We start from the raw sequence: 24,841 nt of genomic DNA on the forward strand, positions 1-24,841 counted from the left end.
ATACACCTGTTTATCACACTATTCAGTCAATTATATAAAAATATACATGTCTATGCTAAACCAAAAACATCTTACATAAAAACCTGTTTATTACAAAAAGAAAACAAAACATATACATTTTGTACACGATTTGCCAGTTTCCACTTTTCTATAAAATATACACTTTTTGTAAACACATTTTTCTTTACATACCACCTTCATGTGCTTCTCAACAATATCGTTTTCTGCACTGGAATGCCTCTGACCAAACCTGGAGAGAAATTTACACAACACGCACAGACTTGCATACAACGTGCTCATGATATACATCTATAATCAGTTTGCAGTCTCTAAGAATGGGTAGAGTAGGTGCAGGGTGTTTCCACGGACTCTTTACAGTTTTTTTTTTCTCACTTCGTTCTAGGCACTTGCCTCACGAGACTGGATGAATCTGCCCACCTGGGTACTGAACCCGGTGTCACCAAAGCACACACTGACAATTGTCTTTCACAGATGTTACCTGGGCCATCATTAAGAAGAGCTCTCATGGCAGAGAAAGCTTACCACCCTTTGTCCACAGACCTTCCTCAGTCAGCTGGCTCCCTGCATGTCACACTCCATTCCTTGTTGTATCGCTTGTTCCTGTAGGGATTTAAGAACACAAGGAGTGACAGAAGTCACTGACGTGACCAATGTCACCAAGGCATGGTCGGTATTGGTGAAAGACTCTCAACTCTAGGCCCGTTTACTGCTTCTTGGTCAGCTGCACCTGTGCGAGGATCTCCATCCGAATCCATCAGCTCAGATCTAGACTTTCTTTTCGGCATACCTAATTCATTTGACAACAGGAAAAAATCTACAACCTACATACACCTCTAAAGACTCTTACCCACTCCTGTTCTACCCATCAAAAGAGGCATTTAATGCATCACTGTCTCCTGTATCAATAGGATTGGAGGGAGTGGTCGAATTTAGACTACCTCATGTGGTGTAAACAGCAGCATATCCAGTGCAGAATCGACCACCATCTGGTTTCATCTATAAAAACAAAAACTAAAAAATATACATTAGATCATTCTTATAACTTTATCTCTGATCATAATACAGTTAGTGGTCATCTATACTTCACATGACTGAGAATACTTAATAAATAAACAAACAAATAAATAAACAAATAAACATATAAGACAAGACTTTCCTATTTCAGTTAACAGATATACCTCATAGCAATCTAATAAACATAACCTATGGGAAAAAGGTCAGCTTCAAAACCAAGGTTAACTTCAAAACCTATCTAATATGCCTGCTGCGCCCTCGAAGAAACTGGAGAATATAATTAATACCTTATTCCCCCCTTGTTTAATTGTTTATTTACCAATATGGCAAAATTCAACATTTTTATACTGGTATTCCCTAAAAGAAAAAATAAAACAGCAGGTAATAAATTAGCCACATACTAAAACCTAAAATGAACAAACACTGAAAATAACGTATATCTCACAACAATATACATTACTGGGAAATTTTAAAACCTTACAATAAACACTGTATCCACAAAGAAAAGAAAAACCTTTCATAGTAGAAACGACTAAGACATGATGAAATGACAGCTGTGACTGGGCGACTAACTTGCAAAAATATATAAATGGTTTAGAAATAATCGTAAAAACAGAAAAGGCGATAGTCACAAAATAAAAATATATTGTTCAAATAAATCGCCATTAAAAACAAAACAACACAAATTATATCGCACATCCCATAAAATTTAATATTCCCTATTCAGGTATAAACAGCAAACTAAAAATGGGAAATCCTGAACTCTAAGGGTTAAACCAAACTTACGTCACTATTGGAAAAAAGACACATTCCATCCTTGTCTCTTAAAAGCGAGAGAGGAAGAAGAAAAAAACTCATCCTTTGTTATAACAAAGACGTAGCAGTGAACACATCCATTACCTATATCTACATTGGATGCATTATACATTTTTCCTAATTCCTTTTTACAAATGGATTTGATACATTTTGACATCAGTAGGGGTAAGTCGTTTACAATTTTTGTTTTAAATTAACTAACACAGTACAAAGACATATATATATATATATATATATATATATATATATATATATATATATATATATATATATATATATATATATATATATATATATATATATATATATATATATATATATATATATATATATTTACCTTCCTCTATTTTATTTTATGATATAATGCTGCAGGACTTCTAAAATACCAATTGATTTTATGTGAACAGAAAATTCTGTAAAAGTTTCACTTACTTATCTTTGACTTGCATTTATGGGATAGCTGAGTAAACAAATATACAATTTATACTTATTCAAATATGTTAGTCATTTATACCACAGAACACCTCCCACCGGGGATGGGTGGAGAGCTTTGAACAAAGAGCCATTGCGAGGGGTGTGGCTTATGAGGTGTACTGCCATCAGTGGGTGTAGCAAGACGGCTGCCACAGGAAGTTCCAGGCACCTGACTTCCGGGTGCAGCATCCATGTTGTGACTCCCTGGGTGTACTGGGAGTGTCTGGAACTACGTAGTAAACCAGGGATACTTTTAGTGCCTGTAAATTTGCATTTCAGCATACAAAAGAGAGATTTGATTAGCACCAGATATAATGACTTCTAGAGCAGAACAATGAGGCACCGCTAGAGAAAAACATTTAGTGATTCTACAAACAGCAACAGACAGTGAATGAGGTCTTTGTTCTCCAGGATACTCTCACTGGAGATTAATCTGAACTTCAGTACATGGATTGCAGCCTGCCATCTAGTGGTAGTCCAACGATTTTACACAACTTTTTGCAATCTTTTATATTTTTTTTCGTTTTTTGTAACTAGGGCGACAGCGTTCTCAGCTTTTACTAAAAACAACATATTTATCTTTTGAACAGAGTATACAGTGCTTAATTGGACCGGCCGGCTCCAACCGAAATTCTTTCCCGTCTCGTTATGAAGACCTACCCCTTCATAACAGTGACTCACGTTTAATACGCAGGGGAATACGCTAATTCCGACACTTTTACCTTAACTAAAGTGAGTTCCTTTCCCGCCTCGTCTGCCACGCAGACAGTGACATGCGCCTGAACCGCAGGGGAATACGCTAAATCCACTTTAAGTTAACAGAACCCTTCCCGCCTCGTCTATTATTTATCCAACATTCAACATTCAACATTCAACATTCAATATTTAATATTTAATATTTAATATCTAATATCTAATATCTAACAAACAGTGGCTGTGTTATCCGCAACACAGGGGAATCGCTAGTTCTCATACTTCTGTTCAAAAAACAAACAATTTAAAAAAGCTGAAAAATGCATGAACCCGTTAATTTCCCTCTAATCCAAACCAAAATAACACTTGTTTTTCTTTCAAATCATTACAACTCTGTTTGCTGTACTATACAAAGGCTGCAGCCATCTCCTGTGTGTTAGCCCACTGACACCTCCTTTCTCCTCACTCCAAAGAGCTGCGCTGTTTTGACCACTGGTATCTGCCTCTTCACTCTTCCACCCCCCTTGTTTCTCAGCTAAAAGACAGCAGAGACATAGCTATGCAACTTGATCTCCGCTCTGCCTCAAGCAGCTGGTGGACATATGGCCCCCACCTTTTTGCTTCCTCTGAGTGTAAGAATGTAAGGATGTGCTCCCCCCTCTCGCATTCCTTGTTCTCAATAGAAAGACTGTCAGGGATGCCCCTGGGCTTAACCAGACCCCCGCAGTCTGCCTCTTCGCTCTCAGTGAAGAAAAAAAAACTGCAGGCAGGGGGTGATTAACCTCCACCCCTGCTTGTTCACAAAACAAAGACAGCAGCTCCTTAGCCTCCATTTTCTCTCCCTCCGTGAACAATAACAGACAATTAACTCTCCGAGAACCAAACAGAGAAATCACAAGCCTGATTAACTATACACTTTATACAACCCAACAGCTACTCAAAAAAAACACCCCATTTCTAATTACAGACAGCCGGATACTTTAAAACCTACCCCTAGCCCCTATGGGGACTGGGTCCGTTTCTTGCCCACCGGCGAGTGACAGTCACACCGTTGGGTCTCCGGTGCACTACCATTCTCCGGACTAGTGACCACCCCCTTTCGCCAGGTGTCTCTCGAACCACAGGTAAAACAGCACACACAATGTATATGATGGTTACCTGCGAAACGGAGGGTGATCAAGTCCTCGATATCGAGCAACACCTGGATACTTGTGGAGCATCCCCCAGACGTCCGGAAAATGGAAGCTCTGACTCACCCTTCTCGGTGGTCCCATCTGGGGTGCCAACTGTCAAGGTCAGAATGACGATGATGATGAGACTCAAAGGATCTCTCGATATCCGGCTGCTGCTTCTAATTAAAAATGTCATGTGTGCACACGAGAAAGACATAACTGACTTGCTGTGCAGTTATTTTTCAATCTCCATGACTGGCTCTTGACCAAGTGGTTCTTTATTGTTTGAAAGAAACTCTAGACCAAACAGTAAGGGGGTGTGAACAAAAGTTTTAGTCCAATCAAGTATCGTAAGTCAGGGCTTCATGACGTAGAGAGATCTGCATATTCTCCTTGGATTGGACAGTCCAGGCTCCAGGAATTTTCCTTTGTCCATCTGTGTTGGGTGTGGAACAGGAAATGGTGGCCATTTTCAAGCTATACATATATATATATCCTAGTATATACTGAGTTTAAGGAAAATACACTGAATATGCAATATACATATATACATGTTAGTAAGAAACAAAAGCATTCACAAATGTGTGTTAGTTCACATCTACTGAACTATATAACTGAGTCTATGAAATGGCTGAATTAAGTATTTTTGGATACTCAATTCTTTATCCTCAACAAAATCATCCCCGATCCCATCACGATCCATCACCTTCCTGGGCATGTCCCTGGACACCCGTCGGGGCTTGATCTCCCCCTGGACAAGGCGATCGCTCTTCAACGAGCGGTACGCTGCCTTCTACGTCCTCCGTCTCGCTCCATTCGATTCAGCATGAAGGTGCTCGGCACGATGGTGGCGGCTATGGACGCAGTACCCTTTTGCTCAACTGCACCTCCGCCCACTGCAGCTAGCCCTTCTAGCGGCCTGGGACAAGAGCCCCTTCTCCCTGGACAGACATCTTCACCTGACGCCTTCAGTCAGGTACGCACTCCGCTGGTGGCTTCGGTCCTCATCCCTATCGAAGGGGAGATCTTTTCTCCTAGTGAACTGGCTGGTCCTGACCACGGACGCCAGCCTCCTAGGCTGGGGAGCAGTGTACCGGCACCACACTACTCAAGGACGTTGGACGCCCCAGGAGTCTTCCCTACCCATAAACATCCTGGAAATCTGCGTGATCTTCCTCGCATTCAGGGCGTTCTGCTCTCTGCTAGCGGGTCATCAGATTCGAGTCCAATCGGACAATGCGACAGCTGTAGCCTACATCAATCAGCAGGGCGACACCTGCAGCAAGGCAGCTTATCACGAGGCCCACAGGATCCTTAGCTGGGCCGAATCGACAGGGTCAGTGATATCAGCGGTACACATATCGTGAGTAGAGAACTGGGCAGCAGACTTCTAAGTCGCCAAGGCCTGGCCGCCGGAGAGTGGTCTCTCCACCCAGAAGTGTTCCTACACATCTGCACTCGCTGGGGCACACCAGACGTGGATCTAATGGCCTCAAGGTTGAACGCAAAAGTACCCGCGTTCATAGCCAGGTCACGCGATCCGCAATCCATCGGCGCGGATGCTCTAGTTTGCTCCTGGCACCACTTCCGCCTGCCTTACATATTTCCACCTCTGCTGCCGCGGGTAATCGGGAAAATCAAGGCAGAGGGAGTCCCGGTGATACTGATAGCATCGGACTGGCCCAGGCGCGCCTGGTACGCCGAATTAGTACAAATGCTCGTAGACGTGCCGTGGCGCCTTCCAGACATCCCAGACTTGCTGACACAAGGGCCCATTTCCCATCAGAACTCCAGAGCCCTGAAGCTGACGGCATGGCCATTGAGACCTGGGTATTAACAAGAGCAGGATTCTCCCCCGCGGTTATCTCCACCATGATCAGCGCCCGAAAGCCTGCTTCATCCTGCATTTACCACCGGACGTGGAAAATCTTCCTTTCATGGTGCAGGGAAACTAACGTCCAGCCTATGCCTCTGGCCATCCCCAGGATTCTCGACTTTCTACAGTCTGGCTTGTAAGCGGGGTTGGCTCTCAGTTCCCTTTTAAAGGGCAGGTCTCAGCGCTCTCAATCTTCTACCAATGCCGCCTGGCTCAAAAACCACAGGTCAAGACCTTCCTCTAGGGCGTTTCCCATCTAGTTCCCCCGTACAAACGGCCGCTGGACCCATGGGACCTCAATCTCGTTCTGGATGGTCTCCAGAGGTCTCCCTTTGAACCTCTCAAGGAATCCTCCCTTGCTCTTCTGTCCTGGAAGGTAACATTCCTGGTGGCAATTACGTCCATCAGACTGGTTTCGGAGCTGGCAGCACTCTCTTGCCGCAAGCCTTTTCTGATCTTTCACCAGGACAAGGTGGTTCTGCGCCACCTTCCGGATTTTCTTCCAAAGGTTCCTACCCCGTTTCATTTGAACGAGGACATTGTTTTGCCTTCCTTTTGTCCACACCCAGTTCATAGGGTGGAAAGGTCTCTGCATTCGTTAGACCTTGTCAGAGCCCTCAGATATTACATATCCAGGACAGCCCCCTTTAGGAAAACGGACTCTTTGTTCGTCATTCCTGAGGGGCCTAAGAAGGGACAGGCAGCTTCAAAGGCGACTCTGGCTCGCTGGATTCGCTCTGCGATCCAGGAAGTCTACCGGTTGCAACTCAAGCCCATTCCTAGTGGGCTGCGGGCTCATTCCACACGAGCAGTTGGCGCTTCGTGGGCCATTCGGCATCAGGCTTCAGTGGAACAGGTTTGTAAGGCTGCGATCTGATCTAGCCTACATACGTTTTCAAAGCATTACAGAGTCCATACCCAGGTTTCAGCTGAGGCAAATCTGGGTAGGAAAATTCTGCAAACGGCAGTAGAGCACCTCTCTCAGTAGGTGCTCCAGGCTGTCTGGGACTGGTTCCTAGTCCTTGGGTTGCGGTGTCTTGTTTTTATTTTTCCCACCCATGGACGCTTTAGGACGTACCATGGTCCTGTGTCCCCCAATGAGGCGTCAGAGAAAAAACGGATTTTTGTGTACTCACAGTAAAATCGCTCTTGGCCATCATTGGGGGACACAGCACCCACCCTGTTGCCCTGTTGGGCCTTGGTTCTCTCAGTACTTTATTTGGTTATGACTTTTTTTTTCTCATGTTCCTCTGTTGAGAAGTTTTTACTGGCTTTTTCTCCTACTGCTTGTGTACTAAAACTGAGGTTGCCTGGCCCAGCCAGGGGGTGTATACTGCAGAGGAGGAGCTATGCTTTTGCATCTACTTAGTGTCTTCCTATGGATAGGCAGCATAACACCCATGGTCCTGTGTCCCCCAATGATGGCTAAGAGAAAACAATTTTACGGTGAGTACACAAAAATCCATTTTTTAGGGTGCGTCTGAGTAAGTTGTGATTCGTTCTAACTTCTTGAGGTAGAGCGTTCCAGAGGATTGGTGCGGCTTTGGAGAAGTCTTGGATCTGTGAGTGGGAGGTTCGAATTAGTGTGGATGTTAGTTGAAAGTCATTTGTAGAGCGTAGAGAACGGGTGGGGTGATAGAGAGGAGGGTGGAGATGTAGGGGGGTGCCGCATTGTGGAGAGCTTTGTGGGTGAGAACAAGCAATTTGAATTGGATCCGGTGATATATGGGCAGGCAGCCAGTGCAATGACGGGCACAGAGCAGAGGCATCCGAGTAGCGGTTAGCCAGATAGGTGACCCTGGCTGCTGCATTAAGGATGGATTGTAGAGGAGAGAGTCTAGTTTGGGGGAGCCCAATTAGTAGAGTGTTAGGGGTACTTTGCGACATCGCTAGCATCGGCTAGCGATGCCAGCGCGATAGTACCCGCCCACGTCGCACATGCGATATCTTGTGATAGCTGCCGTAGCGAACATTATCGCTACGGCAGCTTCACACGCACTTACCTGCCCTGCGACGTCGCTCTGGCCGGCCCTTCTTCCTAAGAGGGCAGGTCATGCGGCGTCAAAGTGACATCACACGGCAGGCGGAGGGGCAGAGATGAGCGGGATGTAACATCCCGCCCATCTCCTTCCTTCCGCATAGCTGGTGGAGGCAGGTAAGGAGATGTTCCTCGCTCCTGCGGCTTCACACACAGCGATGTGTGCTGCCGCAGGAACGAGGAACAACATTGTATCTCCTATTGGTGCGACATTTTGAAAAAGACCGACACTGCACAGATCACCGATTTGCGATCGTTTATCAGCGCATCTAGGCTTTACATGTTGCGACGTCGTTACCGACGCCGTATGTGCGTCACTTTCGATTTGACCCCGACGATATCGCAGTAGCGATGTCGCAGCATGCAAAGTACCCCTAACAGTAGTCAAGGCGAGAGTGGATCAGGGCCACGGTGAGGGTTTTTATCGTTTCCAATGTGAGAGGGGCGAATTCTAGAGATGTGTTTGAGGTGCAAGCGGCAGGAGAAATGTATATTTATTTATTTATTTATTTATTTATTTTTTTTTAAATTATGCCATTTTAAATGATCACTAACTAGAGATAAAAATCTATCCTGTACACATTTTGCAAAGAGAAGGGTACCAAATGGTTGGGGCTTGATGATTGTGTCCTACTGCAGACATGGTAAAGGTAGGCGGTTCCTGCTGCAGTAAGTTGTCCTACAGCCAGATGTAAGATATAGAGGATGAGGAGAGGGCATGGTTGAGCTCCTAGCTTTGGCTCACAAACTGCATGGGTGTTTTCAGCGTTGGGATTGTTTTTAACTTTTAAGTATACTTTTTTTTTTTTATTTATCTATCCACACATGTAACTTTTGATTTCAAAAACTGTATAAAAAAAAAGACACTTGAGAATGCACCCAGAAGAAGCTATGAAAATGTTGTAGAGCTGTGTGATCATGAGCTGCAGAGTGGCCAGATATCTTCATGAGTAGCACCGGGGCTCAGTGGTTTACATTGTAGCCTTGGGCACTGGAGTCCTAGGTTCAAATCACGGACACCTTCTGCAAAAAGTTTGTATGTTCAACTTCTCCACGAGTTTCTGGGGGTTTCTTCCCACACTCCAAGACTTACTGATAGGAAATTTTAAGTTTCTTCAGCGCTCTATTGGGAGACCCAGACGATTGGGGGTATAGCTACTGCCCTCCGGAGGCCACACAAAGCACTACACTAAAAAGTGCAAGGCCCCTCCCCTTCTGGCTATACCCCCCCGTGGTATCACGGGTTCTCCAGTTTTCAAGCTTTGTGCGAAGGAGGTCAGACATCCACGCATAGCTCCACAGATTTTAGTCAGCAGTAGCTGCTGACTATTTCGGATGGAAGAAAAGAGGGCCCATATAGGGCCCCCAGCATGCTCCCTTCTCACCCGTGGATGGTGTTGTAAGGTTGAGGTACCTATTGCTGGTACAGGGGCTGGAGCCCCACATGCTGTTTTCCTTCCACATCCCCTTGTAGGGCTCTGTGGAAGTGGGATCCTGCCGGCCTCTAAGCTCTGACGCCGGGCTCCATCCACAGACCCAGTTGAACCTGATGGATACGGAGCAGGAGTACAATCAGGGACATGGCCCTGCATCATACAGGTACTCTGTGTCCCCGGCAGGCACAGACACACTCCGGGCTGGCTGGGTGTTGTAGTGCGCCGGGGACCGTAACGTTGGAGTTAGTGTTCCTACAGTTTACTGGGGGACTTTGTGTTGTGGGAACGCAGCGCCGACCCCCACTGGACCGGGCGGCGCTGCTGTGACTTGTGGTGCGCCGGGGACACGCCGACCGCGCTTTTACGGCGGCGGCGTTTATAAATCCAGTCCCCGGCTTTTGCGGCCTAGCTCCGCTTCGTTCCCGCCCCCACCCTGTCAATCAGGGTAGGGGAGAGACGCTGTTTCGCAGCAGCGACGAGGGCTGGAGCCTGATTTACATGCTCCAGCCCTCTCACTAGGCACAGAGGGAAGCAGGCTTCCCGCTCTTAGTCAGGAACGCCCAGGGCCCGCCCCCCCTCCTCTCCCAGGACGCCGGCAGCCATTACATGCAGTCTGGCTGGGGGAAGGACGCAAGGCTCTGGGAGACCTGGACTAGGGGGCTTTTGGCGACCACACACCCGCTCTTAAGCGGGCGGTAAGCGGCATTTCAGCTGGCCCCTCTAGTGCCTCAGTGTGTATTGGTGTACTGTGTCACCAGATATATATATTTATTTATTTCTTGCACTGTGAGGTCGCTTCCTGGCTAGACCCCAGATCGCTCTGAGGAGGCAGCAACATGTCATCCACAAAACGCAAGGCTGCCAAGGCTAGGGCTGTGTACACTGCGTGTGCTGCATGTGGGGCTGCTCTACCAGCAGGTTCCAAAGACCCCCATTGTGTGCAATGCTCAGATCCGGTGCTGCTTCGCCAGCCGGAGTCCGGAGGGGTAGTGACCCAGGCTGAGACGCTTGTAAGTCCTGCCCCGGTGTCAGGGACAGACTTTGCAGTTTTTGCTGATGGAATGTCTGTGACTATGGCAAAGATCCTTGAAACTTTGCAATCCATGTCTGGGGCTCAGTCTATGGACACGGCGAGGTCTCTGTCCTCTAATCCCCCTCAGTTGGAATTAGTCCAGACTGCAAGGGGGTCCCCGGCTTCCCAGGCTGAGTATTATGACTCAGATGATAGCCCCAGCCACCCTAAGCGAGCTCGCTGGGAAAGACCCTCAACGTCATCACACTGCTCAGGGTCTCAGCGCAATCAGTCGCCCTGTGATGCGTCTGAAGAGAGTGATCAGGAGTCTTATCCTGGAACCCCTCTCAATCTGGATACCCCGGATGGGGACGCCATGGTAAACGATCTTATCTCAGCCATCAATAGACTGTTGGATATTTCTCCCCCAGCTCCTTCTGCAGAGGAGGCAGCTGCAGAGCAGGAGAAGTTTCGTTTCCTCTATCCCAAGCGTAAATTGAGTGCTTTCTTGGATCACTCTGACTTCAGAGAATCAATCCAGAAACACGACGCTCATCCAGAAAGGCGTTTCTCTAAACGTTCTAAGGATACACGTTTTCCTTTCCCCCCTGATGTGGTCAAGCGCTGGACCCAGTGTCCAAAAGTAGACCCCCCGATTTCCAAACTTGCAGCTAGATCCATAGTTGCAGTGGAGGATGGCGCTTCACTTAAGGATGCCAATGACAGACAGATGGACCTTTGGTTAAAATCTGTCTATGAAGCTATCGGCGCGTCGTTTGCTCCAGCATTCGCAGCCGTATGGGCGCTCCAAGCTATTTCAGCTGGTTTAGCAAAAGTGGATGCTATCATACATCCAGCGGCGCCGCAAGTGGCGTCCCTTACCTCGCAGATGTCTGCGTTTGCGTCTTACGCTATCAATGCGGTCCTAGAATCTACCAGCCGCACCTCAATGGCGTCCGCCAATTCGGTAGTTTTGCGCAGAGCCTTGTGGTTAAAGGACTGGAAAGCAGATGCTGGTTCCAAAAAATGTTTAACCAGCTTGCCTTTATCTAGAGATAGACTGTTTGGCGAGCCATTGGCTGACATCATTAAACAGTCCAAGGGTAAAGACTCTTCCTTACCCCAGCCCAGATCAAGCAAACCTCAGCAGAAAAAATGGCAGCAGAGGTTTCAGTCCTTTCGAGGTTCGGGCAAGACACAATTCTCCTCGTCCAAAGGGACTCAGAGGACGCAAAGAGTCTCAGATTCCTGGCGGGCTCACGCACGCCCCAAGAAAGCAAATGGAGGAACCGCTTCCAAAGCGGCTACCTCATGACTTCCAGCCCCCCCCCTCCGCATCTCCGGTTGGGGGCAGGCTCTCCCGCTTTTCCGACATTTGGACGTCACAGGTCAAAGACCGGTGGGTGACAAACATTTTGTCTCGCGGGTACAGAATCGAGTTCAGTTCTCGTCCTCCAGCTCGGTTCTTCAGAACCTCCCCACATCCAGACCGAGCAGATGCCCTGCTGCAGGCGGTGGACTCCCTAAGAGCGGAAGGAGTAGTGGTTCCTGTACCGCCTCAGGAACAAGGGCGAGGGTTTTACTCCAATCTCTTTGTGGTTCCAAAAAAGGACGGCTCGTTCCGTCCTGTTCTGGATCTAAAGCTGCTCAACAAACATGTGCACGCCAGACGGTTCCGGATGGAAACCCTCCGCTCTGTCGTTGCCTCAATGTCTCAAGGAGACTTCCTTGCCTCAATAGACATCAAAGATGCTTATCTCCACGTGCCAATTGCTACAGAACATCAACGTTTTCTACGTTTTGTGATAGGAAACGACCATCTTCAGTTCGTAGCTCTGCCATTCGGTCTGGCGACAGCCCCCCGGGTCTTCACCAAGGTCATGGCGGCGGTGGTAGCAGTCTTGCACTCTCAGGGACACTCGGTGATCCCTTACCTAGACGATCTACTTGTCAAGGCACCCTCTCAAGAGGCATGCCAACTCAGTCTACATGCTACGCTGGAGACTCTACAGACGTTCGGATGGATCATCAACTTTCCAAAGTCGAATCTGTCACCGTCACAGTCGCTAACGTATCTTGGCATGGAGTTTCATACTCGAGCAGCGAGAGTGAAGCTTCCGCTGAACAAGCAGCGGTCCCTACAGACAGGGGTGCAATCCCTCCTTCAAGGCCAGTCGCACCCCTTACGGCGCCTCATGCACTTCCTCGGGAAGATGGTGGCAGCCATGGAAGCAGTTCCCTTTGCGCAGTTTCATCTGCGCCCACTTCAATGGGACATTCTCCGCCAATGGGACGGGAAGTCAACGTCCCTGGACAGGAAAGTCTCTCTTTCCCAGACGGCCAAGGACTCTCTACAATGGTGGCTCCTTCCCACCTCATTGTCTCAGGGAAGATCCTTCCTGCCCCCATCCTGGGCAGTGGTCACGACAGATGCGAGTCTGTCAGGGTGGGGAGCAGTGTTTCTCCACCACAGGGCCCAGGGGACGTGGACTCCGCAGGAGTCCACCCTTCAGATCAATGTTCTGGAAATCAGGGCAGTGTATCTTGCCCTACTGGCCTTCCAACAGTGGCTGGAAGGAAAGCAGATCCGAATCCAGTCGGACAACTCCACAGCGGTGGCATACATCAATCACCAAGGAGGGACGCGCAGTCGGCAAGCATTCCAAGAAGTCCGGCGCATTCTAATGTGGGTGGAGGACACAGCCTCCACCATATCCGCGGTTCACATCCCAGGCGTAGAAAATTGGGAAGCAGACTTCCTCAGTCGCCAGGGCATGGACGCAGGGGAGTGGTCCCTTCACCCGGACGTGTTTCAGGAAATCTGTCGCCGATGGGGAGTGCCGGACGTCGACTTAATGGCGTCCCGGCACAACAACAAGGTCCCGGCATTCATGGCGAGGTCGCGCGATCAAAGAGCTCTGGCGGCAGACGCATTAGTTCAAGATTGGTCGCAGTTTCGGCTCCCATACGTCTTCCCACCTCTGGCACTCTTGCCCAGAGTGTTACGCAAGATCAGATCCGATTGCAGCCGCGTCATACTCGTCGCCCCAGACTGGCCGAGGAGATCGTGGTATCCGGATCTGTGGCATCTCACGGTCGGTCGACCGTGGTCACTGCCAGACCGACCAGACTTACTGTCCCAAGGGCCGTTTTTCCATCAGAATTCTGCGGCCCTGAACCTGACTGTGTGGCCATTGAGTCCTGGATCCTAGCGTCCGCAGGATTATCTCAAGGAGTCGTAGCCACAATGAGACAAGCTAGGAAGTCAACGTCTGCTAAGATCTACCACAGAACGTGGAAGATTTTCTTATCCTGGTGCTCTGCACAGAGAGTATCCCCTTGGCCATTTGCATTGCCTACCTTTCTTTCCTTCCTGCAATCGGGGTTGGAAAAGGGCTTGTCGCTCAGCTCCCTTAAAGGGCAAGTCTCGGCACTATCCGTGTTTTTTCAGAAGCGTCTAGCACGTCTTCCTAAGGTGCGCACGTTCCTGCAGGGGGTCTGTCATATTGTGCCCCCGTACAGGCGGCCGTTAGATCCATGGGATCTGAACAGGGTACTAGTTGCTCTCCAGAAGCCGCCTTTCGAGCCTCTGAAGGAAGTTTCCTTTTCTCGCCTGTCACAGAAAGTGGCGTTTCTTGTTGCGATCACATCGCTTCGGCGAGTGTCGGAGCTGGCAGCTCTGTCATCCAAGGCTCCCTTCCTGGTGTTCCACCAGGACAAGGTAGTGCTGCGCCCCATTCCGGAGTTTCTCCCTAAGGTCGTATCCTCGTTTCATCTTAATCAGGATATATCCTTGCCTTCCTTTTGTCCTCATCCGGTTCACCGGTATGAAAAGGACTTACGTTTGCTAGATCTGGTGAGAGCACTCAGAATCTACATTTCCCGCACGGCGCCCATGCGCCGTTCCGATGCACTTTTTGTCCTTGTCGCTGGTCCGCGCAAGGGGTTGCAGGCTTCTAAAGCCACCCTGGCTCGATGGATCAAAGAACCAATTCTAGAGGCTTACCGTTCTGCGGGGCTTCCGGTTCCTTCAGGGCTAAAAGCCCACTCAACCAGAGCCGTGGGTGCGTCCTGGGCATTACGACACCAGGCTTCGGCTCAACAAGTGTGCCAGGCAGCTACCTGGTCGAGTCTGCACACTTTCACCAAGCATTATCAGGTGCATACCTATGCTTCGGCGGATGCCAGCTTAGGTAGAAGAGTCCTGCAGGCGGCAGTGACACCCCCGTAGGGGAGGGCTGTTTTGCAGCTCTAACATGAGGTATCTCTTTACCCACCCAGGGACAGCTTTTGGACGTCCCAATCGTCTGGGTCTCCCAATAGAGCGCTGAAGAAGAAGGGAATTTTGTTACTTACCGTAAATTCCTTTTCTTCTAGCTCTTATTGGGAGACCCAGCACCCGCCCTGTTGTCCTTCGGGATTTTTTTGTTGTTTGCGGGTACACATGTTGTTCATGTTGAACGGTTTTTCAGTTCTCCGACGTTATTCGGAGTTAATTTGTTTAAACCAGTTATTGGCTTCCTCCTTCTTGCTTTGGCACTAAAACTGGAGAACCCGTGATACCACGGGGGGGTATAGCCAGAAGGGGAGGGGCCTTGCACTTTTTAGTGTAGTGCTTTGTGTGGCCTCCGGAGGGCAGTAGCTATACCCCCAATCGTCTGGGTCTCCCAATAAGAGCTAGAAGAAAAGGAATTTACGGTAAGTAACAAAATTCCCTTCTTCCCAATGTGGACAGTGATGATGATGATGGCGCTATTTAAATGCGTAAAATAAATAAAATGACTATGTAAATGCCACAAGGAACAGTTGTGATTATTTCTGAAGATGAAGAATAATTCTTTATTATTGCATTCTTTACATATAGTTATTAATTGCACTTTTAGCTGGTTCCCTCCTTGTACTACTTCTTGATTGGATACGTTTGCATGCAAGCGACATAGACCGTATAGCTGAAGAAGTTCTACAGAGTGAAAGCCCCCTGCAGCATGACAGATTCTGGGATTTGGTAAGTGTGACGTTAGCTATAGGTGTCCATCTATGCTTGGTAACCATTGTTATCTTTTACTGTTATAAACCTAGTCTTCCTTTTGGACATAAATGCTCATCTATTTTATATGTGCCTTCCCACAAATGGGTGGGGAATAGTGTTGAGCGTACCCGAACTGTAAAAGTCTGGATCTGCGCGGTTTCAGCGTCTGATCTGGATCCAACCTGGACCAGGAAATCCGGCTGCACGATCCGGGTTCTGTTTTTTTTTTTTGTTTTTTTTTTTTTTTTTCCTTTCTCTTTTTTTCTCTTTTTTTCTCTCCTTTTTTTTCTCTGCTTTTTTTTTCTCTGCTTTTTTTTTCTCTGCTTTTTTTTCTCGCTTTTTGTTCTCGCTTTTTGTTCTTGCTTTTTTTTTTCTCGCTTTTTTTTCTTGCTTTTTTTTTCTCGCTTTTTTTTTCTCTCTTGTCCCGGATCCACTCCCCATTGACTTACATTGGGATGGGTCACCATGAGAGTTGGAGATCCAACAGAGGTCTCCAGGCTTGTCATAGCTGGATGCATTTTAGGCCCAACTAGAAGCAAATGGAGCACCTGTCTGTTATACATTATCTATATCAAAGCGTTATATCAGTGATCATATTGTAAAGACCCAAAGATGGTCTAAAACAATAAAGGGCTATTCTGGTATCTGTACCTGTGGTGTCACCAGCGCCATTCACCTCACAAGGCAGAAGTGATCAGCACAAGAATAACAATTTAAAGCTGAAAATAATGTGCAAAGTAATGTAGCAATAAAAAGCATACAATTGGTGTGAAAATAGCAAAATGTAAAATAAAAAAAAAAAGATTTTGCTACCATGTGCTAAGGCTTTAACTGATGAAGAAAAAGTACCAGTACCTTGAGGAGGTGGATCTTTAGGTTGATGTATTGTTTCATGTTGGGTGCTTGAGTTGCACTGTTCCCATTTAGGGCCCACTTTATTTATGTTTTGGGTGGGGGGGGGGGGGATTGCCAATATTTTTTTTTTGTAATTGTGTGTACTAATTTACACTTGATTCTGTTGGAACACTGTAGTATGCTTTCTTTATGCCAGAAATATTTATAACCTCTCCTTATATCATACCTTCACTATAGATCACCGGATATGTCCTGCAGGCTCGTATGGATGACGCCCGGCAACTGCTGGCCAAGCAAGCTGCTGCTTCCGCAAGCACCCGGAACATGTGTCGTGTCCTAGATGATCTCCTCAAGAAAATGCCTAAATTCAGTGTATGTACGATGATCCGTGGACGGGGAGGGTTATCTTGCAGAGCTGTATATTTTTTGGATCATTGGACAAATCTATGTTTATTGTAATGAAGCGTTTCCCGTTTTTTTTTGTTTTGCTCTTCTGCAGTTTCTGCTCTCCTTCTTTCGAGAGCCGTGCAATTTTTTTTATTTTTTCTTTTCTTCATCGTTCCTTATGGGAGACCCAGACCATGGGTGTATAGCTTCTGCCTCCGGAGGGGACACAAAGTACTACACTAAAAGTGTAGCTCCTCCCTCTGAGCATATACACCCCCTGGATGACAAATCTAACCAGTTCAATGCTTTGTGTTCAGGAGGTCACACACACACATGCATTCTCTGAATTTTGATTTTTGATTTCAAAGATTTGGAAGAAAAGCGGGTCCAGTCTGGACTCCCGGCATGTCCCTTCTCACCCCACTGTGTCGGCGGTGCTGTTAAGGTTGATTTTACAAGGCTGGAGCCTTCACATGCCGCGCTCCTTCACCATCCCCTGAGGCTCTGGCTTGAAGTGGGAGCCATCACGGTTCTCACTGCTTTGCAGGAGACCGGTCTCCATCCGCAGCCCTTTCAGGATCCTGCCGGACGGAGCGCTCACCTCCCAGGGACCTGGCACCTGCGTCTCACAAGCTAAGTACTGAGACGTTATTACCACAGAAAGTGGTGTCTTTCCAGGGGTCCCTTGTACTTTATATATTGGGGAGAGTATGTTATATGACTGTGTTAACATTTCCGGCCGGTTCTCCAGTTTTCACTGGAGAACCGCGCCGATGGTGCCTGCACGCTGGCCGCATGTTTAAATCTAGGCCCCGGCTTCGCCTGAGGCCTAGTTTCGATTTCACTGCCCCTGCATGTCAGTCATGCAGAGGGACAGTGCGTCTCCGCCCAGCGGCTGTTCAGCACAGGGAACGGACACTCCTCACTGAGGAAAGATTCCCTCCCCTGTATACCTCATTTGCCCGCTCTCAGAGTAGGCCCCGCCCCCTCTCCTCGCTCCGGTCGCCATTTTATCAGCGTTCTCAATGTCTGCATAACCACATTGTGACAAATGGGGGCCTGGGCTGGGGGACTGGAGGGCACAGAGATGTATGTTAAACGGTCTGGCAAGCCACAACCTCCGGTTGTGCAGCTGCTTATATACTCTGTTTATATACTCTGCTGGGGGTCATTCTGGACAGAGCCCCCACTTCTGCAGCATGTCTCACATCAGAGCAAGGCTGCAAGGCTGTTCTTAATATGCACTGCATGTAGACTCGTACTGCCTGTACCGAGCACATAAACACAATGGTCCCTCAGCCTGGAGGCTCATCAGTGGTCCCTCCAGCTGCTCCGGCTCCGGTGGCTGAACCCCCGGTTTGGGTAGAATCCGCTCTTTCCAGGGGACAGCTGTCCCGGACTCTGCTGAGCATGCATCAGCCCCCTTCTCAGGGCGCTTCTGCTGCTACGGCTCGATCAGCAAAGCTCACAGAGGACTCTTCATCTGGTCTCAGACCCTGTCCTCCTAAAATGGAGACGCAGGGTCCCCTGTCCTTCCCCGTCCTGCAGCTCTGATTCACGAGCTGACTCGCAGGACGAGGAGGATGTCTTTACTAGGGGCTCGGACGCTACTTCATGTACCATTGATCTGTCCGAAGGTGACGCAGATGCTAATGATTTGATTGCGTCCATTATATTTGTACTGGACCTCAATCCGCCTGTATCAGGGGAGCATCCCCCTCTGGCAGAAAGGCATCAGTATACCTTAAGAGAACAAGGCGTGTGTTCCTTAACCACTCCAGTTTTCAGCCCACTGTGACCAAGCCCAGAGCCTGTCCTGACAGACGCTCCCAAAGCGTGGTTCTGATGACTGTTTCCCCCTTCCACCAGAGGTGGTCAAGGACTGGGCTTATTCACCAAGGGTGGACCCTCCGGTGTCTAGACTTTCAGCCCGGATAGTTGTATCAGTGGCTGACGGCACCTCTCTAAGGATCCTACTGTCCGCCAGGTTGTCCTTCTGGCCAAATCTATATATGAGGCGGCAGGGGCCTCGTTCTCCCCATCTTTTGCAGCAGTGCGGGCTCTCAAAGCCATCTCTGCTTCTCTGGAGGAGATGCATTCCCTCACCAGGGACTTTATGCCCGAAATGGTTGCCTTAACTTCCAGGCTTCAGTCTTTTCATGCCATGTCTGCCATGCTGGAGACTGCCACCGCACTGCGGTGGCCTCGGCTACTTCCCTCGCTATCCGCAGGCTCCTGTGGCTTCGAGAGTGGAAGGCAGATGCTTCTTAAGAAGTTCCTTGCTGGGCTCCCTTTTGCTGGGACCAGTCTATTCGGTGAACAACTGGATGAAATTATTAAGGAAGCTTTTGGCAGGAAGAGTACTTCCATGCCACAAACCCAGGAAACCTGTCCAGGGCAGGAACCAGTCAAGGTTTCGTTCCTTTCGTTCCTCTAACTGGTCGTTCTCTAAGTCCTCGGCCTCGTCCACTAACTCAGCCAAGGTCCGTAAACCAACTGGCGCATGAAGCCGCGTCCTCAGAAGTCCGCAGGAGCTGCTGCCACCAAGGCAGCCTCCTCTTGATTATCTGGCCGCGCCAGCAACGTCCTTGGTCGGTGGCAGGCTCTCCCACTTGGGCGACGTGTGGTTTCAACACGTCTTCGATCAGTGGGTGTGGGTTACCATCTCCCACGGCTGCAGAATAGAATTCTATCCAGCCCGCCAAACAGAGGGTCGTGGCATTCTTGCAGGCCTGTGGAGTAATTGTACCAGTTCCCGACTGGGAACGGTCCTGAGATTTCTTCTCAAATCTCTTCCTAGTCCCCGAAGAGGACGGTGCCTTCCGACCTGGATCTCAAGCTTCTCAACAAGCATGTTCAGGTGCGGCATTTTTGCATGGAATCTCTGCGATCAGTCAATGACCCAAGGAGATTTCTTAGCATCCATTGACATCAGAGATGTCTATCTGCATGTGCCAATCGCAGTTTCACGCCAGCGTTGGCTACGTTTTGTAATCGGAGAGGAGCATTTCCAATTCGTGGCTCTCCCCTTCGTGTTAGCCACGGCCCTTTGTGTATTCGCCAAGGTCATGGCAGCAGTGGTTGCGGTTCTGCACCTCCAGGGGTTGGCAGTGATTCCTTACCTGGACGACCTTCTAGTCAAGGCTTCATCCAGTGCAGACTGTCAGCGGAGTGTCTCGCTCACTCTCGCCACGCTTGCAAGTCCACTCTGACCCCGACCCAGGAACTTACGTACCTAGGGATGCAATTCAAGACTCTGCTGGCACTTGTGAAGCTGCCCTTAGTCAAACAGCAGTCCCTTCATCTGGCGGTTCGCTCTCTGCTGAGGCTCCGCCGTCATTCCATCAGGCACCTCATGCAGGTGCTGGGTCAGATGGTGGCGTCAATGGAAGCGGTTCCCTTTGCCAGTTCCATCTGCGTCCCCTGCAGCTGGACATTCTCCGCTGTTGGGACAAGCGGACCTCTTCCTTGCACAGGCTGGTGGCTCTGTCGCCACAGACCAGGAGCTCTCTTTAGTGGTGGCTTCGGCCCCTCTCCCTGTCCCAGGGACGCTCTTTTCTTGCCCCGTCATGGGTGATTCTCACCACGGATGCCAGTCTATCCGGCTGGGGAGCAGTGCTTCTCCACCACCGAGCACAGGGCACTTGGACTCCGTCCGAATCAGTCCTCTCGATCAATGTGCTGGAAATCAGAGCTGTGCTCCTAGCTCTCGTAGCTTTTCACCACCTGTCGGCGGGCAAGCACATTCGAGTCCAGTCAGACAACGCGACAGCAGTTGCCTACATCAATCACCAGGGCGGGACGCGCAGCGCCTAGCCCTGTTGGAAATTCAACGCATCAGTGGACGGAAGACTCCAAGTCCACCATATCCGCACCCAGGCGTAGAAAACTGGGAGGCAGATTATCTCAGCCGTCAAACCGTGGACAGCGGCAAGTGGGCCCTGCATCCGGCAGTGTTCCGGTCAATCTGCCGCAGGTGGGGCACGCCGGAAGTGGATCTAATGGCATCCCGGCACAACAACAAGGTCCCGGTTTACGTGGCTCGCTCCCACGATCCTCAGGCCTTGGCGGCGGACGTGCTGGTTCAGGATTGGTCCCAGTTCCGTCTGGCCTACGTGTTTCTCCCTCTAGCTCTCTTGCCCAGAGTCCTGCGCAAGATCTGAATGGAGGGCCGTCGGGTCGTACTCATCGCCCCAGACTGGCCCAGGCGAGCTTGGTTCCTAGACCTGCTCCGTCTGTCCGTAGAGGTGCCGTGGCATCTTCCGGACCGCCCAGACCTTCTCTCACAGGGTCCGTTTTCCGCCAGAATTCTGCGGCTCTCAGATTGACGGCGTGGCTCTTGAGCCTTGGATCCTTACGGCTTCAGGCATTCCTTCCGAGGTCATCTCCACTATGACTCAGGCTCGGAAGTCTTCCTCGGCCAGGATTTACCACAGGACTTGGAGAATTTTCCTGTCCTGGTGTCGCTCTTCCGGCCATGCTCCTTGGCCGTTTTTCCTTGCCGACCATCCTGTCCTTTCTACAGTCCGGTCTGCAGCTAGGACTGTCCCTCAATTCCCTCAAGGGACAGGTCTCTGCTCTGTCAGTGTTGTTCCAGCGGCGTATCGCCCGACTGGCCCAGGTGCGCACCTTCATGCAGGGCGCATCTCACATCATTCCGCCTTACCGGCGGCCTCTGGATCCCTGGGACCTTAATCTGGTCCTCACGGCCTTACAGAAACCCCCCTTTGAGCCTCTTAGGGAGGTTTCGTTGTTTCGTCTTTCACAGAAGGTGGTCTTTCTGGTGGCCATAACTTCTCTCAGGAGAGTCTCTGATTTGACTGTGCTCTCTTCGGAGTCACCCTTTTTGTTTTTTTCACCAAGACAAGGTGGTTCTCCGTCTGACTCCGGGCTTTCTCCCTAAGGTGGTGTCTCCTTTCCACCTTAACCAGGACATTTCATTGCCTTCCCTTTGTCCGGCCCCTGTGCATCGCTTTGAGAAAGCGTTGCATACTTTGGATTTGGTGCGGGCGCTCCGGATCTATGTGTCACGCACCGCCGCTCTCAGGCGGTGCACCTCTCTTTTTGTGCTAACCACGGGTCAGCGCAAGGGTCTCTCGGCTTCTAAACCGACCTTAGCTCGTTGGATTAGGTCGGCCATATCCGATGCCTACCAATGTTCTCAGGTGCCCCCACCGCCAGGGATTAAGGCGCATTCGACCAGAGCTGTCGGTGCCTCCTGGGCTTTCAGGCACCAGGCTACGGCTCAGCAGGTTTGTTAGGCTGCCACTTGGTCTAGTCTGCACACCTTTTCGAAGCACTACCTAGTGCATGCTCATGCTTCGGCAGATGCGAGCTTGGGCAGACGCATCCTTCAGGCGGCTGTCGCCCATTTGTGAAGTTGGGTTTTACCTACTTCTCAGTTCTGTTTATTTCCCACCCATGGACTGCTTTGAGACGTCCCATGGTCTGGGTCTCCCATAAGGAACGATGAAGAAAAGGAGAATTTTGTTACTTACCGTAAATTCTTTTTCTTATAGTTCCGACATGGGAGACCCAGCACCCTCCCTGTTGCCTGTTGGCAGTTTCTTGTTCCGTGTGTTTTCACCGGCTGTTGTTGTAGACAGAGGTTCCGGTTATTCCGGGTTTTACTCTATCTCTACTTATGGGTGGATGTCCTCCTTCAGCTTTTGCACTAAACTGGTTAGATTTGTCATCCAGGGGGTGTATATGCTCGGAGGGAGGAGCTACACTTTTAGTGTAGTACTTGGTGTGTCCTCCGGAGGCAGAAGCTATACACCCATGGTCTGGGTCTCCCATGTCGGAACTATAAGAAAAAGAATTTACGGTAAGTAACAAAATTCTCTTTTTTTTTTCTTTTTCGGTCAATCCTGCCACGTGATGGCTTGTTTTTTGCTGGACGAATTGTACTTTTAAATGAAACCATAAGTTTTACAGTTTTGCCATATATTTTCTGGAAAACAGCAAAAAAAATCCAAGTGCGGAAAAATTGCAAATAAAAGTGTGATTGCATGATTGTTTTTGGGATATAAAAAAACATCAAAAGTTTGTCCCAAAGTGGCGCAACCTTTGCGTCATTGTCCGCGACCCGTAGCGTTCTCTTTTTTTGGGATATAGGGCTCAGTGACAGCTTATTTTTTGCGAGCTGACGTTTTTAATGTTACATTTTTTGCGCAGATGCTACGTTTTTATCGCCAGTTATTCTATTTTGCGCAAAATTTGCGGTGACCAAAAAACGTAATTTTGGCGTTTGAATTTTTTTTTTTGCTGGTATGCCGTTTACCGATCAGATTAATTGATTTGATATTTCTTTGTCGCTCCATTGGGAGACCCAGACAATTGGGGTGTATAGGCTATGCCTCCGGAGGCCGCACAACGTATTACACTAAAAGTGTAAAGCCCCTCCCCTTCTGCCTATACACCCCCCGTGCTCCCACGGGCTCCTCAGTTTTTTGCTTTGTGCGAAGGAGGCAGACATGCACGCATAAGCTCCACAGCTTAGTCAGCAGCAGCTGCTGACTATGTCGGATGGAAGAAAAGAGGGCCCTTAACAGGGCCCCCAGCATGCTCCCTTCTCACCCCACTCTTGTCGGCGGTGTTGTTAAGGTTGAGGTATCCATTGCGGGTACGGAGGCTGGAGCCCACATGCTGTTTTCCTTCCCCATCCCCCTTAGGGCTCTGGGTGAAGTGGGATCCTAATCGGTCTCAAGGCACTGAGACCGTGCTCCATCCACAGCTCCTGAGGACTCTGCTGGATAGGAGCCGAGTATCGTTCAGGGACATGGCCCTGCTACTTTGAGGTACTCTGTGTCCCCGTGGGGACCGCGCACAGCAACACTCCAGCATTGCTGGGTGTGCTAGTGCACCGGGGACCGCGGCGCTGACCGCGTTTGTGCCATTACACACTGCAGCGTCGCTGAGTGTGTTAGTGTATGGGGACTACCGCGCTGACCGCCGCTACCATTGTTATTACTGTGGCGCGGCTTTTTCGGCCTAGTCTCTTTTTCTTCCCGCCCCCAGGCCTGCCAGTCAGGGGAAGGGCGGGACGCTGTGCAGGACGGCAGCACTGAGGGCTGGAGCATGCTTTGCATACTCCACTCCCCTCACTGTGCACAGTGGGGCACCAGTTCCCGCACTTTCTGGGTCACGCCCACGGCTCCCTCCTCTCCTCAGGACGCCGGCAGCCATTCCTGTCAGCTACTCTGACGCTGCAGAGGGGGGACAAGCTCTGGGAGACCCAGGCAGGGATTCTGGTGGCCACACAACCGCTTTAAGCGGCCGGTAAGCAGCACCTGAGGTGCTGGCCCCACTTGTGCAGAAGTGTAATTATAGGTTATATGTTTATAGGCTATTCTTTACACTGTATGGTGCACGGTTTAGTTCTGGCTATATACCCTATTGTGTTGCTCAGGGGAGACAACAGCATGGCGCCCACAAGAAGCAGGGGTGCCAAAACACAGGCTTACTATGCTGCCTGCGCCGCTTGTATGACCTCGCTACCGGCAGGTTCCACTGACCCTCATTGTGTGCACTGCTCGGCCCCTGTGGCACTTACTCAGCCGGAGCCTCTGCTAACACTGTCCAGGTGACAGGGACGGAGTTTACAGTTTTTACTGAAAGACTTTCTGAGACTATGGCTAAGATTCTAGAAGCTTTGCAGTCCAGACCGGTATCTCAGACCATGGGCACTGTGGAATCATTGCCCCCTGGTTCCCCTCAGTTGGGACAACAATGTTCCCCCGGGGTGTCTCATAGATCCCGGGGTGAGGTCTCTGACACGGACCGCAGCCCCAGACCGCCTAAGCGAGCTCGCTGGGAAATCCCCTCGACCTCATCACATTGTTCAGGGTCTCAGAGGGAGGACTCTCTGTATGATGACCCGGAGGTAGCTGATCAGGATTCTGATCCTGAGGCCGCTCTCAACCTTGATACTCCTGATGGTGACGCCATAGTGAATGATCTTATCGCGTCCATAAATCAAATGTTGGATATTTCTCCCTCGGCTCCTCCAGTGGAGG

The 24,841-nt window shown here is 49.6% G+C and overlaps 1 protein-coding gene across 1 annotated transcript in view; it reads left to right on the forward strand.

The window, feature by feature from the left end:
• Positions 1–24,841, forward strand: part of NUP85 (nucleoporin 85) — a 141,936-nt gene that overhangs the window by 55,878 nt on the left and 61,217 nt on the right. The window contains exons 7-8 of the mRNA XM_075349637.1: positions 15,436–15,557; positions 16,674–16,808. Coding sequence (XP_075205752.1) covers positions 15,436–15,557; positions 16,674–16,808 — 257 coding nt within the window. The remainder of the gene's footprint in view (positions 1–15,435; positions 15,558–16,673; positions 16,809–24,841) is intronic.

The sequence above is a fragment of the Anomaloglossus baeobatrachus genome, chromosome 5, assembly GCF_048569485.1.
Source record: "Anomaloglossus baeobatrachus isolate aAnoBae1 chromosome 5, aAnoBae1.hap1, whole genome shotgun sequence".
Classification (NCBI taxonomy): domain Eukaryota; kingdom Metazoa; phylum Chordata; class Amphibia; order Anura; family Aromobatidae; genus Anomaloglossus; species Anomaloglossus baeobatrachus.